The 23,384-nt window shown below is 40.7% G+C and overlaps 1 protein-coding gene across 4 annotated transcripts in view; it reads right to left on the reverse strand.

Moving 5' to 3' along the window:
- TAX1BP1 (Tax1 binding protein 1) overlaps positions 1–23,384 on the reverse strand; it is a 188,044-nt gene that overhangs the window by 52,460 nt on the left and 112,200 nt on the right. For all 4 annotated transcript variants that reach the window (XM_073581360.1, XM_073581358.1, XM_073581361.1 and 1 more), the window contains 5 exons: positions 18,800–19,048; positions 10,366–10,515; positions 3,809–3,896; positions 3,047–3,165; positions 1,272–1,397 (listed from right to left, as the gene is read on the reverse strand). In XM_073581360.1, the coding sequence (XP_073437461.1) occupies positions 1,272–1,397; positions 3,047–3,165; positions 3,809–3,896; positions 10,366–10,515; positions 18,800–19,048 (732 nt within the window). The remainder of the gene's footprint in view (positions 1–1,271; positions 1,398–3,046; positions 3,166–3,808; positions 3,897–10,365; positions 10,516–18,799; positions 19,049–23,384) is intronic.

Raw genomic sequence — 23,384 nt, forward strand, 5'->3', positions numbered from 1 at the left:
ACATAATATACACATTTTTGGCTATTTTCTGGTATAACTACATTGATAAATTTGCACCGGCGTCCTAATGCAACAATTACAGCTTTGTCGTGTAAGACTTGTGCCTCAACCAAAATAGAAAAATGTGTTCAGTCACTTATGTAGGAGGTTTGTACACACACACGTGTGCACAGTTTATCACTGCTACATCAGGGTCCAGACACATTGTCCATTATAGCAGTGTCCAAAAACGAACTATAATATAAAGATTGTGCAAAGGTATCAGAGTCACTCAGAAAAGCAGGGGAGGGCATTTACTCTGCAGCCTCATAAGTAGATTTTCTGAAGCATAAAAGGCACACTATATCCCCCAATGCTGCATTACACTGTTCCACAACAAGCCACACAGATATGACTTTTCCAGATCGGCCAAATTAACTTTCCCTAATACTTGTGCTATGATGAGAACATTCAGTGTGTATGCTGCAGCATAATCACATGTGTAATTTTATATAATTATGGCTGACATCCTGATATTTAGAAAAAAAAAAAATCAATTTTGAAAATGCGCAGTAGAAGCTATCGGTGTATATAGAGGTAATCTGAAAGCTGCTACAAAGATAATGATTAATTCTGTGCACCACGCCTACAGTATATGTCGGGAGCTTATCAGGACATAAACTGCAATGTTTTAGTGATAGGGCTCCTGTCTCGTGAATGGGGGCCCAATGTCTGTTCTTTTGCATAGTGTCTGTATAGAAAGATAAACAGATGGCTAAGGGTCCCGTTTCACTTAGCGACGCACCAGCGATCCCGACAACGATACGTCCTGGCAGGGATCGCTGGTGAGTCGCTAAATGATCGCTAGTAAGCTGCCAAACAGTCAGATTTCTTCAGCGACGCAGCAACGATCCAGCGATCAAACACAGCAATGCGTGCTGGCCAGCGGGACGCCGTCGCCGAAAAAATGGCCAGCAAGGGGGTCAGTCGCTGCTGCGTGTCACATGTAGCGAGATCGCTGTTGCGTCACAAAATCGATGACGCATTAGCGATCTCAAGAGCGATCTCGCTATGTGAGACGGGGCCTTTAGGCAAAGAAACATATTCCAAGAGATATAAGTTTATTCATTCCCTATGCTGGACGGATGCCGTGGCATCCTGCATGACTGTGGCCACTGTTGGGTGCATGAACACCACACTGAGCACATATGTAATGTGTACCTAGCCTTACAACCACACACTGGTGTCCGCCTAAATCTATGATGACCATGTTTCTGACTGGATGGTCTTACCTTATACTGATCCTCATGGACTGCCAGCTGCAGTTTGATACTTTCATTAATTTTCAGTTGTTCTTTCCACTTTAGCTCCATCTTAGCAACATCATCAGCAAATGCAATGCACCTTGCCTTTTCTTCCTAAAAGATCAGGAAAATACATAAAAAGTGTAAGAAGTTCTAATGCAGCTATAGATTAGGTCAACGAACCTGCAGAAGCAGCGCACTCTACTCTGCAGTACGGACGACTAAATGTGGCCATATAATGGTCATCTGAATGGAGCCATAAGAGAGCTTGGGAGGTAAAATCCTGTGATTACAGCAGCCTCTGCAATGTTTCAGCCAAGCAGACTATGCAGTGTAAACAAGTGAAGTGAGGAGAAGGCATGGTGATCTAGCATTGAATAAAAGAGCAGGTGCCGACTCACTAGAAATGAAGAGTAGCAGACAATGATAACCTGATGTCAGGAAAGTAGGAAGAAAAGGGAAACTAAAGGCTTCACAGACGTACTGCACACAAGGATCTTTTAAAGCACTGACATTTTCAACTTTCCACACTTTCATATGAAGTGAAGGAGATTTAACACATTATGCCAAATTAGCGTGCCAAACACCTAAAACATTTTGGAGCTTGATCTTCTTTAACCCTTTAAAGAACACACAATCTTTAGCTTTTGCTCTTTGTTTTTTTTCTCCTCTACTTCCAAAAGGCATACCTTTTTTTTTTTTTTTTTCAGCCGACATATCCATACGGAGGACATTTTTTTTTATGGAACGATTTGTACTTTTAAATAACACCATTCATTTTATGGTGAGATGTACTGGGAAACGGGTAAAAAAAAAAAAAACAAGTGCAGTGAAACTGCAAATAAAAAAATTAACACCCCTTCCTCCCCATGCAATTCAACGATAGTTTTTTTTAAATGCTGTTAATTATGCGTTACAAAAAATGCTGATTTTTTTAAAGTTTTTTAAAGTGTTGAAAAAAGCAGAAAAATTTAAAAAATAAAAAAAAATTAAATATTTGCTTTTGTCGCAATATTCTCAGATCTGTAACTGTGTGAGGACTTTCTTTTTGCGTAGTGTGTGGAAGCTTTTATGGATACCATTTTGGGGTACATACCACAGAATTACAAAGATTGAAAAAGAGCAATTCTGGCATATTTTTTTCTTGTTACATTTTTTGCCAATTGGGTTAATTAATTTTACATCCGAGTGCTGTTCGATGCTTTGCATGTACCCATAGACTTGTATGGGTGCCCGGCTGTCTGATAAACGCTGCCAATCACAGCATATAGCTATTGTTTTTCCCATGCCAACTCGGCATGAGTAAAAGAAACTCTAATCGGCCCTGCTCCATAGTACAGCATCGGAGCATGTGCTATCTGATGAAACACCAGAAAGCACTTGGCCAAATTATAAACTGGCTACTTGACAATGTGAGTGTACACTTAAACTATATTTTCTCTGAAAGGAAAAAATATATACCTGGCTGACATGGCATCCTACTGACACCCCGAAATTGCGTTGCAGGGGAAAGCAATGAGAGCTTAGAACGACGTTCCCCTGGGACATGCGCTTTAAATACCGCCGTCAAGAGATTGACAGCAGGATTTAACAAGTTACCAGCAGTGAGCGGAGCCATCATCTTTCGAGAACGAGGTTACTGAGCCAGTTCCATACACCCGCTGTACCTGTATGCCACTCATTAGTAAAGGGTTAAGTAGCTTTATGGTTAGGTCATTACATCAAGGTACATCACTAGCTAGATCTGATGGTTGGCTACTTACTGCTAACATTTGCTTGTACTTCCGATACTTCTCGGTTTTCTCAGCTATTTCCTTGTTCATATCAGCCACTTGTTCTTTGATGACAAATTCAGATAAAGAATGGGAGGAAAATGGACTCACTGTGGAAGGCAGATAAATGAATGGTTACCAAAGAGCACAAGTTTTGTACTGCTCTGTGAAGCGATATTAGGAGCAAAACGGAGAGAAAAATGGTCAAAATCTGCCGTTGCCGATGGCACCACTAGTGTGTTTTTTTAATAACTGTAATTGATTTTTTTTCCATTTTAGACAAAATCTTTGGAACTTAGGTTTCCTTCAGAGGTCAGTGTTTGTTGCATGTGAGCAGTCAGTTTTTCTTACGGATAGTATAGCAAGATGACGCATTATATTATTAGGGCAATTCACCGGTCAGTGTTTTAGTTTGCTGACCAACGGTCTGCAAAAAAAAAAATTGAGACATGCTACTATTGGTTTGATTTGCGGAAATAACTCACTCATTCAAGTGAATTGGTCCACACACAAAAAAACAAAACAAAAAACGACAGCTACCCGTGCTGTATAGTAGTGCTGTCCACTTTTAATTGTGCCTGAAGAAGCTTAGGAAACATCCAATTATTTTTTTGCATACAACAATGTATGACACATCATTGGTAAAAAAGCGGACACTTAAGACAAAAAAAAAAAATGTATGAAAAACTAATAGTGAACTGAAAAGAAAAAAAAAAGGTCATTGACATGATGTGTGCATCAAACATAACCTACCTGGCGGAGTAAAATTTGGGATATCCGCAGCCGATGCCTCACAATGCACATAAAGATCTCCTGACTTCTGCTGATCTTCTGCAGTTTTCTGATTCAGAAGGAAAAAAAAAAAAAAAAAAAAGAAGTCAAACTGTGGCAGATGTATTCAGAACAAGACCCCCCCCCCCACATCGAGATTCTACCTTTGTTTCATCAAGTTTTTACGGTGCTCATTAGGTGGAAGAAATGACCCAGCAACGTTTTTACTCAGGACAGATCGATTACAGAGATACAAAGCTACAAATAGTAAATATATTTCTTTTTTATATACAAAACTGCACAATAATCATTGTCACAATTTTCAGAGACCTGTAATATTTTTTACTTTTAAAGTTGATATAGCTATGTGAGGGCTTGTATCTGGTAAGCCATCTTTATTGATACCATTTGGGGTTAAATATGACATTTTGATCCCATGTTCGATTTTTTTTCCTCCTCCTGCCATTTTAAGTTTGGATTGATTAATTTTATATTTTGATAGATCGGACTTTTACAAACATAGAAATATCAAATGTGTTTAAAGGCAGTGTGCCCACGATGCGATTTTCGGCACGAAAACGTTTAAAAATCGTGTACAGAACGCACCCCATGCATTCCTATGGCATTCCGCACATGCTGCGCTAATGCTGCGCTTTTTTCCGCGGCGGAATCGCATCGCGGAAAAAAATCGCAGCATGCTCATTCTTTTGTGCGGAATCGCAAAGAATTGCCGCGATTCCGCACCCATAGGAATGCATGAGAATCGCTTACTTCCCGCATGTGGCTATGCCCACCATGCGGGAAGTTAAGCGTCTCATGTGCGGTTGGTACCCACGGTGTGGAGGAGAGGAGACTGTCCTCCAGGCCCTGGGTACCATAGCCCTGTAAAATAAAGAATAAAAAAATCAGGGTATATTTACCTTCCGGCGTCACGCGCAGCCTTCCCGGGCCTCAGCGTTCCCAGTAATGCCTTGCGGCAAGGTCCTGTGATGACGTGGTCTCGCGAGATCGCTATAGTAACGCGAGACCAACGTCATCACAGGTCTCGCAAGGCATTACTGGGAACGCTGAGGCCCGGGATGGCAGCGCGGGACGTCGGAAGGTAAATATACCCCGATCTTTTATTTTTTTTTTTATCATTTTTAACATTTTATCTTTTACTATTGATGCCGCATAGGCGGCCTCAATAGTAAAAAGCTGCTCACACTTGTCAAACACTATGTTTGACGAGTGTGACCAACCTGTCAATCACTTTCCAAGCGATGCTTCAAATCGCTTGGAAAGTGCTTGAGAAAATCGCGGCAAAATCGCGAACAGAATCGCGGTAAAATCGCGGTGAAATCACGCGGGAAAAAAACTGCGCGATTTCTGGGAAGGAGTCAGGTTTTCAGTGTGCGTTTTAACACGCAACGTGGGCACATAGCCTTAAAGTATATATAAATTTTTCTTTATTATTAAATAAGGGTAAAAAAGTTGGCTTATTTTTTGAGCCCTGAGGAGTCTTTACCTGTTATGGTCTAATTGCTCCTTCATATACTACAATACCACTGTATTGCGATAGATAGACAAAATTACATTCTCCTATGAAGCCCAACAAGAGGACAAAGATGGCATCTGTGGGAGCCATCAGCAGACTTTTTGGCTGCCATAACACATCTGCCCTAATGAATCACACTGTAGGGGGCCGATGGGTGAAGGTGATCAAACCATAAAAATACAGCTGTCAGAGATAGAACGTGGCATTTAAATGGTTTATCAGCAGTAATCAGAGCAAACTCTGGTCACTGCTGTTACAGCAAGATACCAGCAGCTGCACATAACATCCAGCATCTTCCAGGTATGGTGTGGGCATAGCATCTAAGCCCACTTCAAATACCGGCACCCAACATATGATGTAGTACCAAGTTACTAAGTTGCATGTCGTCAGGGGTTAAAAGGGAGTCTGTTACCCCCTGGGACGTGTACGACCTAATAATGTGGGCATACAGGTAATAGAAGTGCTACACTAGTCCTACCTGTATGCCTCATATTAATGCCCTTGTTGCTGAGAAATGTTATTGTCTGTCTTTATGTTAACGATTTCTTCTGGGCTCCAAGGCATGCGCTGCCGGGAAGAGATCTCTGCCTCCTCTCCTCATTACAATACTAACCCCTCCCATTAGCGTCAGTTATGGCCCCGGAATCGTGCGCCTGCGCCCTGCACTCCCTCAGAAATACATACTTCATCCTCCCTTCTATGGGTGCTGCATTAAGGGATCTTCTGCACAGCCGTGTCACTGACCTCCAGTGTGCGCGCCGATAATATGCTCTCCACACTTCCTCCCTGCATAGACATGGCTAGGAACCATGTGTACATGGTGATGACTATGCAGGGAGAATGTAGGGAGAGCATCTTATTGGCATGTACACCGGAGGTCACTGGAGCGGAAGTCGTCAGGGCCTGCGCAAAAGATCCCTGAGTGCAGCATCAATAGAAGGGAGGATGAGGTATGTATTTCTGAGGGAGTGCAGGGTACTGGTGCCGACGCCCCGGAGCCTGGAAGAAATCATTAGCATAAAGACAGAATATAACATTCCTCAGCAACAAGACTGTTAATATGAGGCAAACACGTAGGACCAGTGTAACATTTCTATTACCTGCATGCCCATATTAAAAGCTCATATCAGTCCCGGGGCGTGAGAGATTCCCTTTAAAGGGAACCAGTCAACACGATTGTCCACAGTAACCTACATACAGTGTCAGGTCCGCGCCGTTATACTGATTAAAATTATATCTTGGTTGATTAAATCCTTCCTGTGGTTGTTGTTTAATCTTTATTTTCAGTTTTGAGTTAATGATATGCCCGTGCTTTGAAGCGGCCTTTGGGGGGGGGGGGGTGTTTCATGTGGTGCTCTGAGTAGATATTCATAATGCAGACTGCTGACAGGTCACTGATCCGTCACCTGCTCCCTGGTTTACATAATGAATAAATGTATAAGCTGTACTTAAAAAAATAAATAAACACCTCTGTAGAAAAACAAAAGTATTTTTGTTAAAAGAACATTACACGTGATTATGCTGCAGAGCAATGCCAACGGTTGGCACCTCCCTGCAGAAGGGTGTTTCCCCCCCCCCCCCCCCCCCCCCCAAGTACCAGGGCTGTGGAGTCGGAGTCGTGGAGTCGGTGCTCATTTTGGTGGAGTCAGAGTTGGTATAAAATGGACCGACTCCGACTCCAAAAATATATAATATATTGGGTACAGTAGTTCTATGCAGAATGTGCTGAATATTTTTTCATAGGAATTTGGGAAAGTTATGAAATGTCCTATAAATGGCTGTTCTATTCCTGATCTAAGGCTACATTCACACACAGTGCTTTTCCTGCGGTTTTTGAGTATAACGTTATTCAGTTGCAAAAGCAGATCAGCTTTTTAAAAAAACGGCATCACCTGAAAGGTTTTTGAGCTCATAGCTAATGTTTTCAATAGCAAAAGCAGATTAGAAATCTGCTCTATCTATATATCCATATCTGTCTATCCATATCATATCTGTACCAAAAATAATGAAAGCCGGATAGCACACAGACTAACACTCCTTTTTTAGCACCAGTCAGGTACACCTCATAGCTGCCCAAAAGGACGCCCAGGACAGGCATTGCTAGTCTTCAGTAACATCAACATCAATTGATAGTTGGAATAAATAGACTGCATTCATCACCACATCTTCTTAAGGTGCAGGCTTTATTTTCAAGTGCAGGGGTGTGCAGTATGAGGTCCTGCAGCAGCTGAGGTGTGCAGTATGAAATTCTGCGGAACAGTATGAGTTTCTGCCCCCCCCCTAGGTTTGATCCTGGCTATGCCCATAGTTTGAATGTAACCTGAGGATCTAGGCTTTATCTTAGCCGAGATAAGTCATAGTGTGCGTGTAGAGAGATATATATATATATATATATATATATATATATATATATATATATATATATATATATATACACACAGTACAGACCAAAAGTTTGGACACACCTTCTCAAAGCGTTTTCTTTATTTTCATGACTATGATAATTGTAGACTCACTCTGAAGGCATCAAAACTATGAATTAACACATGTGGAATTATGTAATTAACAAAAAAGTGTGAAACAACTGAAAATACTGTATGTCTTATATTCTAGGTTCTTCAAAAGTAGACACCTTTTGCTTTGATTTCTGCTTTGCACACTCTTGACATTCTCTTGATGAGCTTCAAGAGGCAGTCACCGGAAATGGTTTTCACTTCACAGGTGTGCCCTATCAGGTTTAATAAGTGGGATTTCTTGCCTTATAAATGAGGTTGGGACCATCAGTTGTGTTGTGCAGAAGTCTGGTGGATACACAGGTGATAGTCCTACTGAATAGACTGTTAGAATTTGTATTATGGCAAGAAAAAAGCAGCCGAGTAAAGAAAAACGAGTGGCCATCATTACTTTAAGAAATGAAGGTCAGTCAGTCCGAAAAATTGGGAAAACTTTGAAAGTGTCCCCAAGTGCAGTGGCAAAAAACATCAAGCGCTACAAAGAAACTGGCTCACATGAGGACCGCCCCAGGAAAGGAAGACCAAGAGTCACCTCTGCTGCGGAGGATAAGCTCATCCGAGTCACCAGCCTCAGAAATTGCAGGTTAACAGCAGCTCAGATTAGAGACCAGGTCAATGCCACACAGTTCTAGCAACAGACACATCTCTACAACAACTGTTAAGAGGAGGCTTTGTGCAGCATGCCTTCGTGGTAAAATAGCTGCTAGGAAACCACTGCTAAGGACAGGCAACAAGCAGAAGAGACTTGTTTGGGCTAAAGAACACAAGGAATGGACATTAGACCAGTGGAAATCTGTGCTTTGGTCTGATGAGTCCAAATTTGAGATCTTTGGTTCCAACCACCATGTCTTTGTGCGACGCTGAAAAGGTGAACGGATGGACTCTACATGCCTGGTTCCCACCGTGAAGCAAGGAGGAGGAGGTGAGATGGTGTGGGGGTGCTTTGCTGGTGACACTGTTGGGGATTTATTCAAAATTGAAGGCATACTGAACCAGCATGGCTACCACAGCATCTTGCAGCGGCATGCTATTCCATCCGGTTTGTGTTTAGTTGGAACATCATTTACTTTTCAAGAGGACAATGACCTCAAACACACCTCCAGGCTGTGTAAGGGCTATTTGACCAAGTAGGAGAGTGATGAGGTGCTACGCCAGATGACCTGGCCTCCACAGACACCAGACCTGAACCCAATCGAGATGGTTTGGGGTGAGCTGGACCTCAGAGTGAAGGCAAAAGGGCCAACAAGTGCTAAGCATCTCTGGGAACTCCTTCAAGACTGTTGGAAGACCATTTCCAGTGACTACCTCTTGAAGCTCATCAAGAGAATGCCAAGAGTGCAAAGCAGTAATCAAAGCAAAAGGTGGCTACTTTGAAGAACCTAGAATATAAGACATATTTTCAGTTGTTTCACACTTTTTTGTTAATTATATAATTCTACATGTGTTAATTCATAGTTTTGATGCCTTCAGAGTGAATCTACTATTTTCATAGTCATGAAAATAAAGAAAACTCTTTGAATGAGGTGTGTACAAACTTTGGTCTGTACCGTATGTATGTAATCGATAGTATACAGTGTATTACATATTTACAATTTTTACAGTTTTTTGTGTTCTAAAGTTGTATTCCAATAAATAGATATTATGTTCTATCTAAATATCTTGATTATTGGATCATAGAAATGATTAAATGTCTGATGTTCACATTGTACTACAATAAATTTTTCACTTAAATATAAGCAATATATGTGGCAGTCGGAGTTGTGGAGTCGGAGTTGGAGTCGGAGTCAGTGTAAGGGAAATTGAGGAGTCGGAGTCGCAGGTTTGGCTTACCGACTCCACAGCCCTGGACTATGTATATATATTGATTATGTAAACCAGGGGGCAGGTCAGTGAGGGATCAGTGACCTGTCAGCAGTCTGCATTATGAATACCTAATCGGACCACCATATAAAGACCCCCTTCACAGGCCGACCCCGAGAATATCATTAACTCAAAATCAAGATTAAACAACAACGACAAGACAGATTTCATCAACCAAGGTAGCATTTTAATCAGTGCAATGGTGCCAATCTGACACTGTGTGTAGGTTACTGGGCATAATCCTGCTGACAGGTTCTCTTTAAGCTCATAAATGAAAAACACCATTAGATTCATAAATGCAGTTTGAGATGCAGCTTGCTTTTTTTTTTCTTCTTTATCTGAATCCAAAAGTGCTGCTTGCTGTACAGTACTCTTTAAAAGAATGCTCTACTTAGTGAACTTTGCTACAGGTACAGAAAGTCTTTGGAAAAGTCCATGTTCATCACAGGCTCCAGTCCATCAGGACGCATTACGTGAGACTTCCTGTTCATAAAGCCAACCTCCACTGACAGGGGTGGAAGGGGTTTAAGAATTACACATTTTGTACTCAGCACCTGAGATATAAACCCTTTCTTGTTCTTAACAGGCTATGCCGATAATTTTAGTCAAGAGAACTAACAGGTACATACAAGCTGGTCTGTGAGTTTTGCGACTTGTTTCTGATATTTCTGGCATTCTTTAAATTTTTCTTTATAGTGGTCTGCAGCCATTTGTAGCCTCAGCTTCAGGTCTTCAACCTCCTTGCGAAGTTCCTGCTCAACTCTACAGCTTTCTGTGTCCTAAAGAGAAAAATCGACATGAGATTTAACATTAGGAGTATTGTAGTTCTGGGGAATTTAATCTATGTATTAATTGTAAAGTGATAAAGGGTTCTAAGAAAGAAATGACACATATCGGAGGTGCCAACAGGATACATTCCAATATTTTGCTGAAAATTCTAAAAGTGTTAGCACATTGGCAAGTTATATACAGTGGCTTACAAAAGTATTTACCCCATTGACATTTTTCGTGTTTTACTACCTCACAACCTGGAATCTCACCTTTTTTTAGGATTTGCATCAGTTCATGTAAAGAACATGCCTATAACTGTGAATATTTGTTTTTCCTTTTATAGTGAAGCAAACAACAATTAGGGCAATAAAACTGGAAAACTTGCATAACTATTCACCACCCTAGCCAGTACTTTGTAGAGCCTCCTTTTGTGGCAATTACGGCTGTAAGTCACGTTGGATAAGTCTCTATGAGCTTTCCATATCTTGCCACTGGTATTTTTGCCCATTCCTCAAGCCTAACCTGTTCCTTCAAGTTAGATTGTTTCCTCTGGTGAACAGTAATCTTAAAGTCTGGCCATATATTCTCAACTGTATTAAGAATATCAAAAAGTTATATATTGCCCAATAGAAACGGCATTTCCAATTAGTTCATAAATCATACAAAGGAAGAAAAATGGAAACCATATGCCCTAAAAACGATAAGATTTTATCAATTAAAAGGCATTGAAGTGCAATGCAATACATATAGGAGCAGTTAATGCAAAAAGACAAAGGCTTATAAACCAGGTACAATGAACTTCATAAGGAAATATATGCATAAATACTAATCTAATAGTCCATATGCGGAGCTTTAAAAATAAGGCTTCCAGGGAAAATAATTCCCAAAAAAATACAAGTGAAAAAAGGCTCCTATGACGGCATTATGCCTTTTTTTAGCTTACTGCATCACACTCAGGATTTAGTATTTACAGTCATGGCCAAAAGTTTTGAGAATGACACAAATATTATATTTTCACATGATCTGCTGCCCTCTGGTTTTTATGTGTTTGTCAGATGTTTTTATCACATACAGAAATATAACTGCAATCATATTATGAGTAACAAAAGGTTATATTGACAGTTAGAATGAGTTAATGCAGCAAGTCAATATTTGCAGTGTTGACCCTTCTTCTTCAGGACCTCAGCAATTCTCCCTGGCATGCTCTCAATCAACTTCTGGATCAAATCCTGACTGATAGCAGTCCATTCTTGCAAAATCAATGCTTTTATTTTGTCTGAATTTGAAGGTTTTTGTTTGTCCACCCGTCTCTTGATGATTGACCACAAGTTCTCAATGGGATTAAGATCTGGGGAGTTTCCAGGCCATGGTCCCAAAATCTCTATGTTTTGTTCCCTGAGCCATTTAGTCATCACCATTGCTTTATGGCAAGGTGCTCCATCATGTTGAAAAAGGCATTGTTGATCGCCAAACTGCTCTTGGACGGTTGGGAGAAGTTGCTCTTGGAGGACATTCTGGTACCATTCTTTATTCATGGCTGTGTTTTTAGGCAAGACTGAGAGAGAACCCATTCCCTTGGCTGAGAAGCAACCCCAAACATGAATGGTTTCAGGATGCTTGACAGTTGGCATGAGACAAGACTGCTGGTAGCGCTCACCTGGTCTTCTCCGAATAAGCCGTTTTCCAGATGTCCCAAACAATCGAAAAGGGGATTCATCAGAGAAAATGACTTTACCCCAGTCCTCAGCAGTCCACTCCCTGTACCTCTTGCAGAATATCGGTCTGTCCATGATGTTTTTCCTGGAGAGAAGTGGCTTCTTTGCTGCCCTCCTTGAGACCAGGCCTTGCTCCAAGAGTCTCCGCCTCACAGTGCGTGCAGATGCACTCACACCTGCCTGCTGCCATTCTTGAGCAAGCTCTGCACTGCTGGGAGCCCGATCCCGCAGCTGAAACACTTTTAAGAGACGGTCCTGGCGCTTGCTGGTCTTTCTTGGGCGCCCTGGAGCCTTTTTTTGGCAACAAGGGAACCTCTCTCCTTGAAGTTCTTGATGATGCGATAGATTGTTGACTGAGGTGCAATCTTTCTAGCTGCGATACTCTTCCCTGTTAGGCCATTTTTGTGCTGTGCAATGATGACTGCACGTGTTTCTTTAGAGATAACCATGGTTAACAGAAGAGAAACAATGATGCCAAGCACCAGCCTCCTTTTAAAGTGTCCAGTGGTGTCATTCTTACTTAATCATGACAGATTGATCTCCAGCCCTGTCCTCATCAACACCCACACCTGTGTTAATGGAGCAATCACTGAAACGATGTTAGCTGGTCCTTTTAAGGCAGGGCTGCAATGATGTTGAAATGTGTTTTGGGGGATAAAGTTAATTTTCTAGGCAAATATTGACTTTGCAAGTAATTGCTGTTAAGCTGATCACTCTTTATAACATTCTGGAGTATATGCAAATTGCCAATAGAAAAAATGAAGCAGTAGACTTTGTAAAAATTAATATTTGTGTCATTCTCAAAACTTTTGGCCATGACTGTACCTCTATTAGGGGTTGAGGATTTGTCTCATTTGCTGCATGCCATTATTTCTGTAGGCAATTTAAACATGGACTCATTTTTGATGCACTTTACTTATACTTTGTATCTTTGTAATAGTGTGTGTGTATATATATATATATATATATATATATATATATATATATATATATATATATATATTTATATTTTTTTTTTTTTTTTTTTTTTTTTGACACTATGATTATGGCTTCTGTGGGCCTTATATGTAAAACTTTTCGGATATAGTCCCCTTTTTATCCACTTGTATTTTTTGGGGAATTATTTTCCCTGGAAGTCTTATTTTTAAAGCTCCGCATATGGACTATTAGATTAGTATTTATGCATATATTTCCTTATGAAGTTCATTGTACCTGGTTTATAGGCCTTTGTCTTTTTGCATTAACTGCTCCTATATGTATTGCATTGCACTTCAATGCCTTTTAATTGATCAATAATAAAATCTTATCATTTTTATGGCATATGGTTTCCATTTTTCTTCCTTTGTATGATCAATCGGATTAAGGTCTAAGCTTTGACTAGGCAACCCCAAAACATTTACCCGTTACTCCTTAAATCACTCGAGTGTTGATTTAGCAGTATGCTTTAGGTCATTGTCTTGTTGGAAGGTGAACTTCATTTCCAGTCTCAAATCACTGACACAGATTTTGCACAAGAATATCACTGTATTTTGCACCATCCATCTTCCCCTCGACTTGAACAATTTTCCCTGTCCCTGCTGCAGAAAAAACATCCCTACAGCATGATGCTGCTGCCACCATGTTTCACTGTGAGGATGCCACTCTGAGAACGGCATAAGAGAGTACTCAATTCGAGCCAGCAATGGAGCCATGCCGCCAACCCAAACTGCCACACCTCTGAAGCTCATTACCGTCTGCACTGCAGCAAGTCGGGGGTTTGAGAGTAATCCTGAAGAACAGAGTACAAGAACAACCTTTTAAATGGTTTTTCCCCCATCTTCATAGATTGTTATTGTCAGATGATGCTTGCAGAACAAGCACTTCTGAAAGTTACTGGTTGTGATAACTTGCAGCTGTTAAGATATTAGCACTTTTTTTGTTTACAGCTTGTTGTTTCAAAGACTGGCCACCTCTATGGCTTAACTTGTAAATACTGCGCTAATGCTGGTTGCCACCCAGCAATCCTGACAAGGTTCAAAACAGTGCTTAGAAGCTCAAAAGAAAAAAAAGCTTATAAGCAATGCGAACAGGGGTGATCTCTAAGGCAACGAGCCATAAAGTAAAGAAAAGTGCCAATATCTCAAGAACTAACAAATAACTCTGCACCTTGTAACGCTATAGCATGTAAATATGAAATATATGAAATTGGAGTTGCATTACTGCTCTAGAAAATAGGAAAATACTAAGATACTTAGTGCACAAAATGGCCAATTCATTCATGCCCAGCAGCCATCAACAAGGTGATGTTCTAATATCTCAAGAACGGCTAAAAATTACAGTGGGTACGGAAAGTATTCAGACCCCTTTAAATGTTTCACTCTTTGCTTCATTGCAGCCATTTGGTAAATTCAAAAAAGTTCATTTTTTCTCATTAATGTACACTCTGCACCCCATCTTGACTGGAAAAAAAAAACAAAAATAAAAACAGAAAACAGAAATGTAGAAATTTTTGCAAATGCATTAAAAAAGAAAAACTGAAACATCACATGGTCATAAGTATTCAGACCCTTTGCTCAGCATTGAGTAGAAGCACCCTTTTGAGCTAGTACAGCCATGAGTCTTCTTGGGAATGATGCAACAAGATTTTCACCAGGGCTGTGGAGTCGGAGTCGTGGAGTCGGTGCTCATTTTGGTGGAGTCGGTATAAAATGGACCGACTCCTAAAATATATAATAAATTGGGTACAGTAGTTCAATGCAGAATGTGCCGAATATTTTTTCATAGGAATTTGGGAAAGTTATGAAATGTCCAATAAATGGCTGTTCTATTCCTGATCTAAGGTTACATTCACACAAGAACAGGTTCTTGCTATTGTAACGGACAATGCTTCAAACATAAGTACAATTACACTGATGAATGAGAGTAATGAACAACAGCTTGAAGAAAATTTAGGATTCAGTGTGTTTGAGATGGAAGGCCACAGTGCTGTTCATGTAACTGAGGAACAAACAGATATTACAACAGAAGAACAGCAAAATTGTACTGTAGAAATAGATGATCTTGTTGAAGGTGCTTCAAAACACTTTCATATTCATCACATGCGCTGTGTTGTGCACACGCTGCAGCTGGCAATAAGAGATAGTCTGCAAGGGGGACATGCTGGAAATCTGATTGGAAAATTGGTTATTGCCACCAGAACCCCTAAAATTGATTCCATCTTGAAGAGACGTGCTGGGAAAGGGGCAATTGTCGATCAAGCAACTCGGTGGGGCAGCACTTATTTAATGATTGAGCGATTGCTTGAACTACAACCGTTTCTTATAGATATGATTCATCAACCCTCAGGTAACCCTAAATGAAGGTCAATGGACACAGGTGGCTGAATTGAAGGAATTGCTTAATCACCCATTTACCATGACTAAAAAATTACAAGCTGAGGATCTAACTCCTGGCATTTTCATAAGGGAGTGGAAGAACTTGCTATTTTGCCTGTCCCAAAGAGGAGGTTTAAATCGCAGATGGCATTTCTGCTTCAATGAAACGGAGACAGACACAGGTATTAGAAAATAAAATTTTTCTGGCAGCTGTTTATGTGGACCAAAGTCATCTTATAATGCTTGATGATCAACAGCTTACTAAAGGAAAAGAAGCTCTGACTGAGGTAGCAGTTAGGATGAGTGGCCTACACGAGGACTGCCAGGCGCAAGAGGACTTGGGTCCTGACAGTGCTACTGCTGCCATAGCTTCATCCTCATCAGATGAGGCGTTTGACTTTGACAAGTATTTGGATGACATGGAGCATGCAAAGCGTTGCCGCAAGGAAAAAGATTTCACTCCGTCTCCTATAGCAAGCAGATTGACCATATTTCAGCAAAATGTTTTACTTGCTCTCAAAGAAATAGAAAAATTCAACCGTTCATCAAAACTGACTGTGCATGAGGCTATTCCTTTATACCCGGAAATTGTTAGAGATGTTGCCCATGTGCTTACGGCTTTGCCTCCAACCCAAGTTAGTGTAGAGAGGTTGTTCTCTGGCCTTAAAATTATTAGGTCAGATTTTAGGTCATCTATGAAGGAGGATCTGATGGAGGAAATTCTATTCCTTAGAACAAATTCAGACTGCACAAATGTCATTTAGTTATTTATGTTTTTGTTGAAAACTGTTTTTTGCTACTTACATAGTTCATTACATAGTGATATATATATATATATATATATATATATATATATATATATATATACACACATACACAAACACACACATACACACACTATATATGTATATAAAAATTGATATTACATAGTGTATTACATATTTACAATTACAGTTTGTGTTCTAAAGTTGTATTCCAATAAAAATAGATTATGTTCTATCTAAATATCTTGATTATTGTATCATAAAAATGATGAAATGTCTGATGTTCACATTGCACTACAATAAATTTTTTACTTAAATATAAGCAATATATGTTGGAGTCGGAGTCGTGGAGTCGGTGTAAGGGAAATTGAGGAGTCGGAGTCGCAGGTTTGGCTTACCGACTCCACAGCCCTCTTTTTCACACCTGGATTTGGGGATCCTCTACCATTCTTCCTTGCAGATCCTCTCCAGTTCCGTCATGTTGGATGGTGAACGTTGGTGGACAGCCATTTTCAGGTCTCTCCAGAGAGGCTCAATTGGGTTTAGGTCAGAGCTCTGGCCGGGCCAGTCAAGAATGGTCACAGAGCTGTTTTGAAGCCACTCCTTTGTAATTTTAGCTGTGTGCTTAGGATCATTGTCTTGCTGGAAGGTGAACCTTCGGCTAAGTCTGAGGTCCAGAGCACTCTGGAAGAGGTTTTCATACAGGATATCTCTGTACTTGGCTGCATTCAGATTTCCTTCAATTGCAACCAGTCGTCCTGTCCCTGCAGCTGAAAAACACCCCCAATAGCATGATGTTGCCACCAACATGTTACACTGTTGGGATTGCATTGGGCAGGTGATGAGCAGTGCCTGGTTTTCTCCACACATACCGCTTAGAATTATCACCAAAAAGTTCCATCTTCATCTCATCAGACCAGAGAATCTTATTTCTCATAGTCTGTGAGTCTTTCATGTGTTTATTTACCAAACTCTATGTGGGCTTTCTTATGTCTTGCACTGAGGAGAGACTTCCGTTGGGACACTCTGCCCAACTGGTAGAGAGCTGCAGTGATAGTTGACTTTGTGGAACTTTTTCCCATCTCCCTACTGCATCTATGGAGCTCAGCCACAGTGATCTTGGGGTTCTTCTTTACCTCTCTCACCAAGGCTCTTCTCCCACGATAGCTCAGTTTGGCTGGATGGCCAGGTCTAGGAAGACTTTTGTGGTCCCAAACTTCTTCCATTTAAGAATTATGGAGGCCACTGTGCTCTTAGGGACCATGAGTACTACAGAAATTCTTTTGTAACCTTGGCCAGGTCTGTGCCTTGCCACAATTCTGTCTCTGAGCTCCTTGGCCAGTTCCTTTGACCTCATGATTCTCATTTGGTCTGACATGAGCTGTGAGCTCTTATATAGTCAGGTGTGTGCCTTTACAAATCAAGTCCTATCAGTTTAATAAACACAGCTGGACTCCAATGAAGGAGTAGAACCATCTCAAGGAGGATCACAAGAAATGGACAGCATGTGACTTAAATATGAGTGTCTCAGCAAAGAGTCTGAATACTTATGATCATGTGAGATTTCAGTTTTTCTTTAATTTGCAAACATTTCTGCATTACTGCAGATGGGGTGCAGAATGTACATTAATCAAAAAAATGAACTTTTTTGAATTTACCAAATGGCTGCAATGAAACAGAGTGAAAAATTTAAAGGGGTCTGAACACATTCAGTACCCACTGTATTTTATGCAGTAGATTGCGAAATTGCTTGTATTTACACTAACCAACCATACTCATTTATTACAATGGAAATAACCTTCTATGGGTAAAATGCACATGTAACAGATTTGCTGCAGATTTTCCATAACAAATTTGCAAGAAAATATGTTGGCCTTACAAGTGGTTTTTACCACAGACTTTCATCCCATGCACTGCAAAAAGTGAAATCTGCAATGAAAGAATTGGCTAGGTAAGATTTCTGAATCTGCGCCACAGATCAATTTAGGCATAGAAAATCTCCGCAACGTGCAACTGAGAATTTTAGAATCTGATTTCCTTAGCTGAAATGGCACTATGATGCAGATCTTCCAAACAGAAACTTGCACAAAATCTGCATTGCATGTTCTCCCCTGAGAGGGCAGCAACAATATAAATGGCTTTATTTTAAACAGCCCTAGTTGGCCTAAAAGTACGTCATATAGGCTGCTTGTTCTCTACGTCATACTTCATCCTAGCATGAAGTACGCTGCGGGATTTGCCATTTATGGCAGTCTGGAGTCTGTCCCTTTATTCTAAGTCATAGGCTATCCTAAAGAAAGCAAGAACTGAGCTCAAGGTTCTGCAGAGAAAATACATGCGAGTTAGTGCTTCGCTCACAGGCATTTACATCCTACACTATTCGAGGTGGAGGTATTCATATATATTAGTACATGTGAAGGAAACACACTGCTCCCCAATTTAGATTATTAAATATCTTACCTGATCCTTTCTTGAGACACTGTTAGAGGATGATTGCCGATCCCGCAGACTGAGCTCAGACAAAGCGGTGGCAAGTTGCTTCTTCACGCTCTCAGTCTCAAGGCGAGAGGTATGAAGGTCAGCCATAGTTTTATCGCGTATGTTTACTGCATCGCTAAGCTCTCTGGACATTAAGGAAGCCTCCTGTCTGCTGGCCTGGTGCTCATCCTCAACCTTACGAAGCCGTTGTTTTAAAAAGACAATGTCTTCCTGGGAAGTAAAGAAGAAAAAAATAAATAAGTCAAGGTGGTTTACGAAAAGCTGTGATACATCAAGTAACGATACAGCAAGACAAACCTCACCCATCAGACGGGGAGCGGAGTCTTACATTCACAGAGAATACAATACCAGGGACAGGACTTTCACTCTCACTTGATGCTGCTTATATATAAGTTTTATATACTGCATTTTATACAAGTTAATTCAGAATACCATAATTACAAAAGTACAGCAAAAATATACAACAATGGCATATACACTGGGTGCAGAATTATTAGGCAAATAAGTATTTTGATCACATCATCCTTTTCATACATGTTGTCCTACTCCAAGCTGTATAGGCTTGAAAGCCAACTGCCAATTACGTAAATCAGGCGATTTGCATCTCTGTAATGAGGAGGGGTGTGGTCTAATGACATCAACACCCTATATAAGGTGTGCTTAATTATTAGACAACTTCCTTTCCTTTGGCAAAATGGGTCAAAAGAAAGATTTGACGGACTCTGAAAAGTTAAAAATTGTGAGATGTCTTGCAGAGGGATGCAGCAGTCTTGAAATTGCCAAACTTTTGAAGCGTGTTCACCAAACAATCAAGCGTTTCGTGGCTAATATCCAACAGGGTCGCAAGAAGCGTGTTGATAAAAAAAAAGGCGCAAAATAACTGCCCATGAATTGAGGAAAATCAAGCATGAAGCTGCCAAGATGCCATTTGCCACCAGTTTTGCAATATTTCAGAGCTGCAACGTTACTGGAGTATCAAAAAGCACAAGGTGTGCCATACTCAGGGACATGGCCAAGGTAAGGAAGGCTGAAAAACGACCACCTTTCAACTAGAAGCATAAGATGAAACGTCAAGACTGGGCCAAGAAATTTCTTAAGACTGATTTTCTAAGGTTTTATGGACTGATGAAACGAGAATGACTCTTGATGGGCCAGATGGATGGGCCCGAGGCTGGATCAGTAAAGGGCAGAGAGCTCCACTCCGACTCAGACGCCAGCAAAGTGGAGGTGGGGTACTGGTATGGGCTGGTATCATCAAAGATGAACTTGTGAGACCTTTTCAGGTTGGAGTGAAACTCTACTCCCAGACCTACTGGCAGTTTCTGGAAGACACTTTCTTCAAGCAGTGGTACAGGAAGAAGTCAGTATCGTTCAAGAAAAACATGATTTTCATGCAGGACAATGCTCCATCACATGCATCCAAATACTCCACAGCGTGGCTGCCCAGTAAAGGTCTAAAAGAAGAAAAAATAATGAGATGGCCCCCTTGTTCACCTGTTCTGAACCCCATAGAGAACCTGTGGTCCCTCAAAAAATGTGAGATCTACAGGGAGGGAAAACATTACACCTCTGGGAACAGTGTCAGGGAGGCTGTGGTGGCTGCGGCACGCAATGCTGATCGTAAACAGATCAAGCAACTGACAGAATCTATGGATAGAAGGCTTTTGAGTGTCATCGTAAAGAAAGGTGGCTATATTGGTCACTGATTTTTTTAGTTTTCTTTTTGTATGTCAGAAATGTTTATTTCTAAATTTTGTGTTGTTATATTGGTTTACCTGGTGAAAACAAACAAGTGAGATGGGTATATATTTGGTTTTTATTAAGTTGCCTAATAATTCTGCACTGTAATAGTTACCTGCACAAACAGATATCCTCCTAAAATAGCCAAATCTGAAAAAGAAAAAAAAAAAAAAAAACCCACTCCAACTTCCAAAAATATTAAGCTTTGATATCTATGAGTCTTTTGGGTTGATTGAGAACATAGTTGTTATTCAATAATAAAAAGGAATCCTCTCAAATACAACTTGCCTAATAATTCTGCACACAGTGTATAGATTAGGATATGCATCAGATGTAACCAAGAGCAGGGGTACAGTAAATTAAAACACCGCAAAAAGCACATCTAATGCAGAAACCAGGCAAACAACAGACCAGCAAGTTAGACGTGCTGGCTTTAAGTTGACACATTATATGAAAAGCATTAATAAAAACCATCTACAAGCATTACTCCAGTAAGAAGAATGAACAGGAATCAGCGCCACTTCTCGTTTCTGTGCGGCATTTCAGCTTAGCCCCACACTCACATCGGTGGCACAGCATTACCAGACTCAACCCATGAACCGAGGTGGCACCTTCCTGGTAGAAAGCAGTTTGTTCCTCTAAATCTGCACAACTTTATCCCATCTAAAGAGTGAGGGTGTATGGAGCTCGCCGAAGACCTGAACTCGCACCACATTCGTCAGATACTGGCTGCGTTTATCAGCCAGCACGTGTCTTAACAGCGAAAATGTATGCTCCTATTGCTGGTGTTAACCCCCTAAAATTCCACTGTCAATCTCTAATATCAGTAATTACGAAGCACGATCCCGGGGATGTGTGTCATCAGGCGTCAATCAGAACCCCGCGAGGATCCGAAGGCTTGCCATAGCCGACAGGGACATGCAAATCACCCTCATGGCTGCCATGTTGGTAATCCAGTGAAGCTTAGTCACTTGCTAGCTTTATAGGAGATTTTAGCCTTATAGTGCAATACTTGTGGTGGTATATAGAGCACGCTGTCATATGTTCACAGTCCACTTAGGGGACTGGTAATAAAAGGAAAAAGTATTGAAAAATATTTAAAAAAAATAAATTAAATTAAAAGACTTTTCCCGATTATTCTTAGTTTTTTTTCAACCTTTATTTTTAAACATTCACTATCATGGCGTCTATAAAAGTTTTATCAAAATATATAGTGATTTATCCCCTAATGTAAATACCATAAAGCAAAGAAAATAAAATGCCACCATTGCATTTTTTTTTGTAACTATCAAAATGTGTTATGTACCCCAAAATAGTATTACTAAAAAAAAACATTAGCTTGCTTTACAGAAAAAGACATCCTCATACAGCTCCATCAACGTAAAAAGTTGCCTTAGGAAATGATGATATCAAACAAATGGAATCACTGTAATTGTACTGACCCGAAAAATCATGTTTACCACATAATTAACAGCGTAGAAACAAAACCCAATACATTCTGACACCATATTTGGGGTTTTTTTTGCGGTTTTTTTTTTTTTTTTGCCATATCACGCTACTTGATTTTTTCCTGTTTGTTTTGCAGTACTTTAATTGGCAAAATGAATAGTCATTCATTCAAAATTACAACTTGCCCCGCATAAATCAAGCCATGATACAGCCAAATTGGCAAAAAAAAATACTTTGGCGTTTTTTATCCACCTCTGGAGAAGTATCACTAAAGCGTTGTTCCCTGACCCTAGTAAAATACTTACCTGCCACAGTTGTCTTCTTTTATTGGCTCCGCTCTCGCCATCTTTACCAATTTTTGATCCGCTGGATCGATCCAGTGTTTGCCAGAGGTCACTTCTCAATGTAACTCTATGAGCAGGGGTGTACTGATCACGGTCGCAGAGATCGGGATCAGGCCCGTGGAGGTGAGGGGTCTGCAAATAACAGGGCAAACCAACTGGATGTGCGTCCTTGGATGCACATTCAGATCGTGTTTTGCACGCAGAGGTCCTCGCGCTGCTATACAGGCTGCCAGTCAATCAGAGGCCAGCAGCTAACGTCAGCGTACACGTGACCGGGGGCACATGGCAATGATGTCATGCACTCCAGTCGCGTGCATGATGAAGTCAGCTACCAGCTTCAGAAGAAGACGCCGCACGGTGGAGGGAAGGTGAGAAGTAATATTTCGTTTTTTCTATGCATTAAAGGTAACCTGTCAGCAGGATTGGGCACAATAACCTACAGACAGTGTCAGGTCGGCGCCATTATACTGATTACAATGATGCCTTGGTTGATTAAATCTGTCTTGTGGTTGCTGTTTAATCTTTATATGTAAACTAGGGGGCAGGTCACTGAGGGATCAGTGACCTGTCATAAGCCCAAACAGATGAATACCTAAGCAGAGCACCACATGAAGACCTCCCCCACAGCCCCGCCCCGGAGCATGAGAATCTCATTAACTGAAAACACAAATTTAAGAACCACAAGACTGATTTCATCAACCAAGGTATCATTCTAATCAGCTTAATGGCGCTGACGTGACACTAAGTTACTGAGTAAAATCCTTCCAACAGGTTCCCTTTTAAAGAACAGCAGCAAAATGAAGGACATATCAGGATGGGGGATGTATACACCAGGATAAGGGTCACCGTTTACCATTCGCAGTCTTATTTGGAGATATATATATATATATATATATATATATATATATACACACACACACACACACACTGTATATTCAGGATGGGGGACATATTTACCAGGAAGGAGCTCAGGATGAGGGACATTACTACACAATGGGGGTCAACACGTATGC

The sequence above is a fragment of the Dendrobates tinctorius genome, unplaced genomic scaffold, assembly GCF_039654945.1.
Source record: "Dendrobates tinctorius isolate UK_male_01 unplaced genomic scaffold, ASM3965494v1 ptg000070l, whole genome shotgun sequence".
Taxonomy (NCBI): domain Eukaryota; kingdom Metazoa; phylum Chordata; class Amphibia; order Anura; family Dendrobatidae; genus Dendrobates; species Dendrobates tinctorius.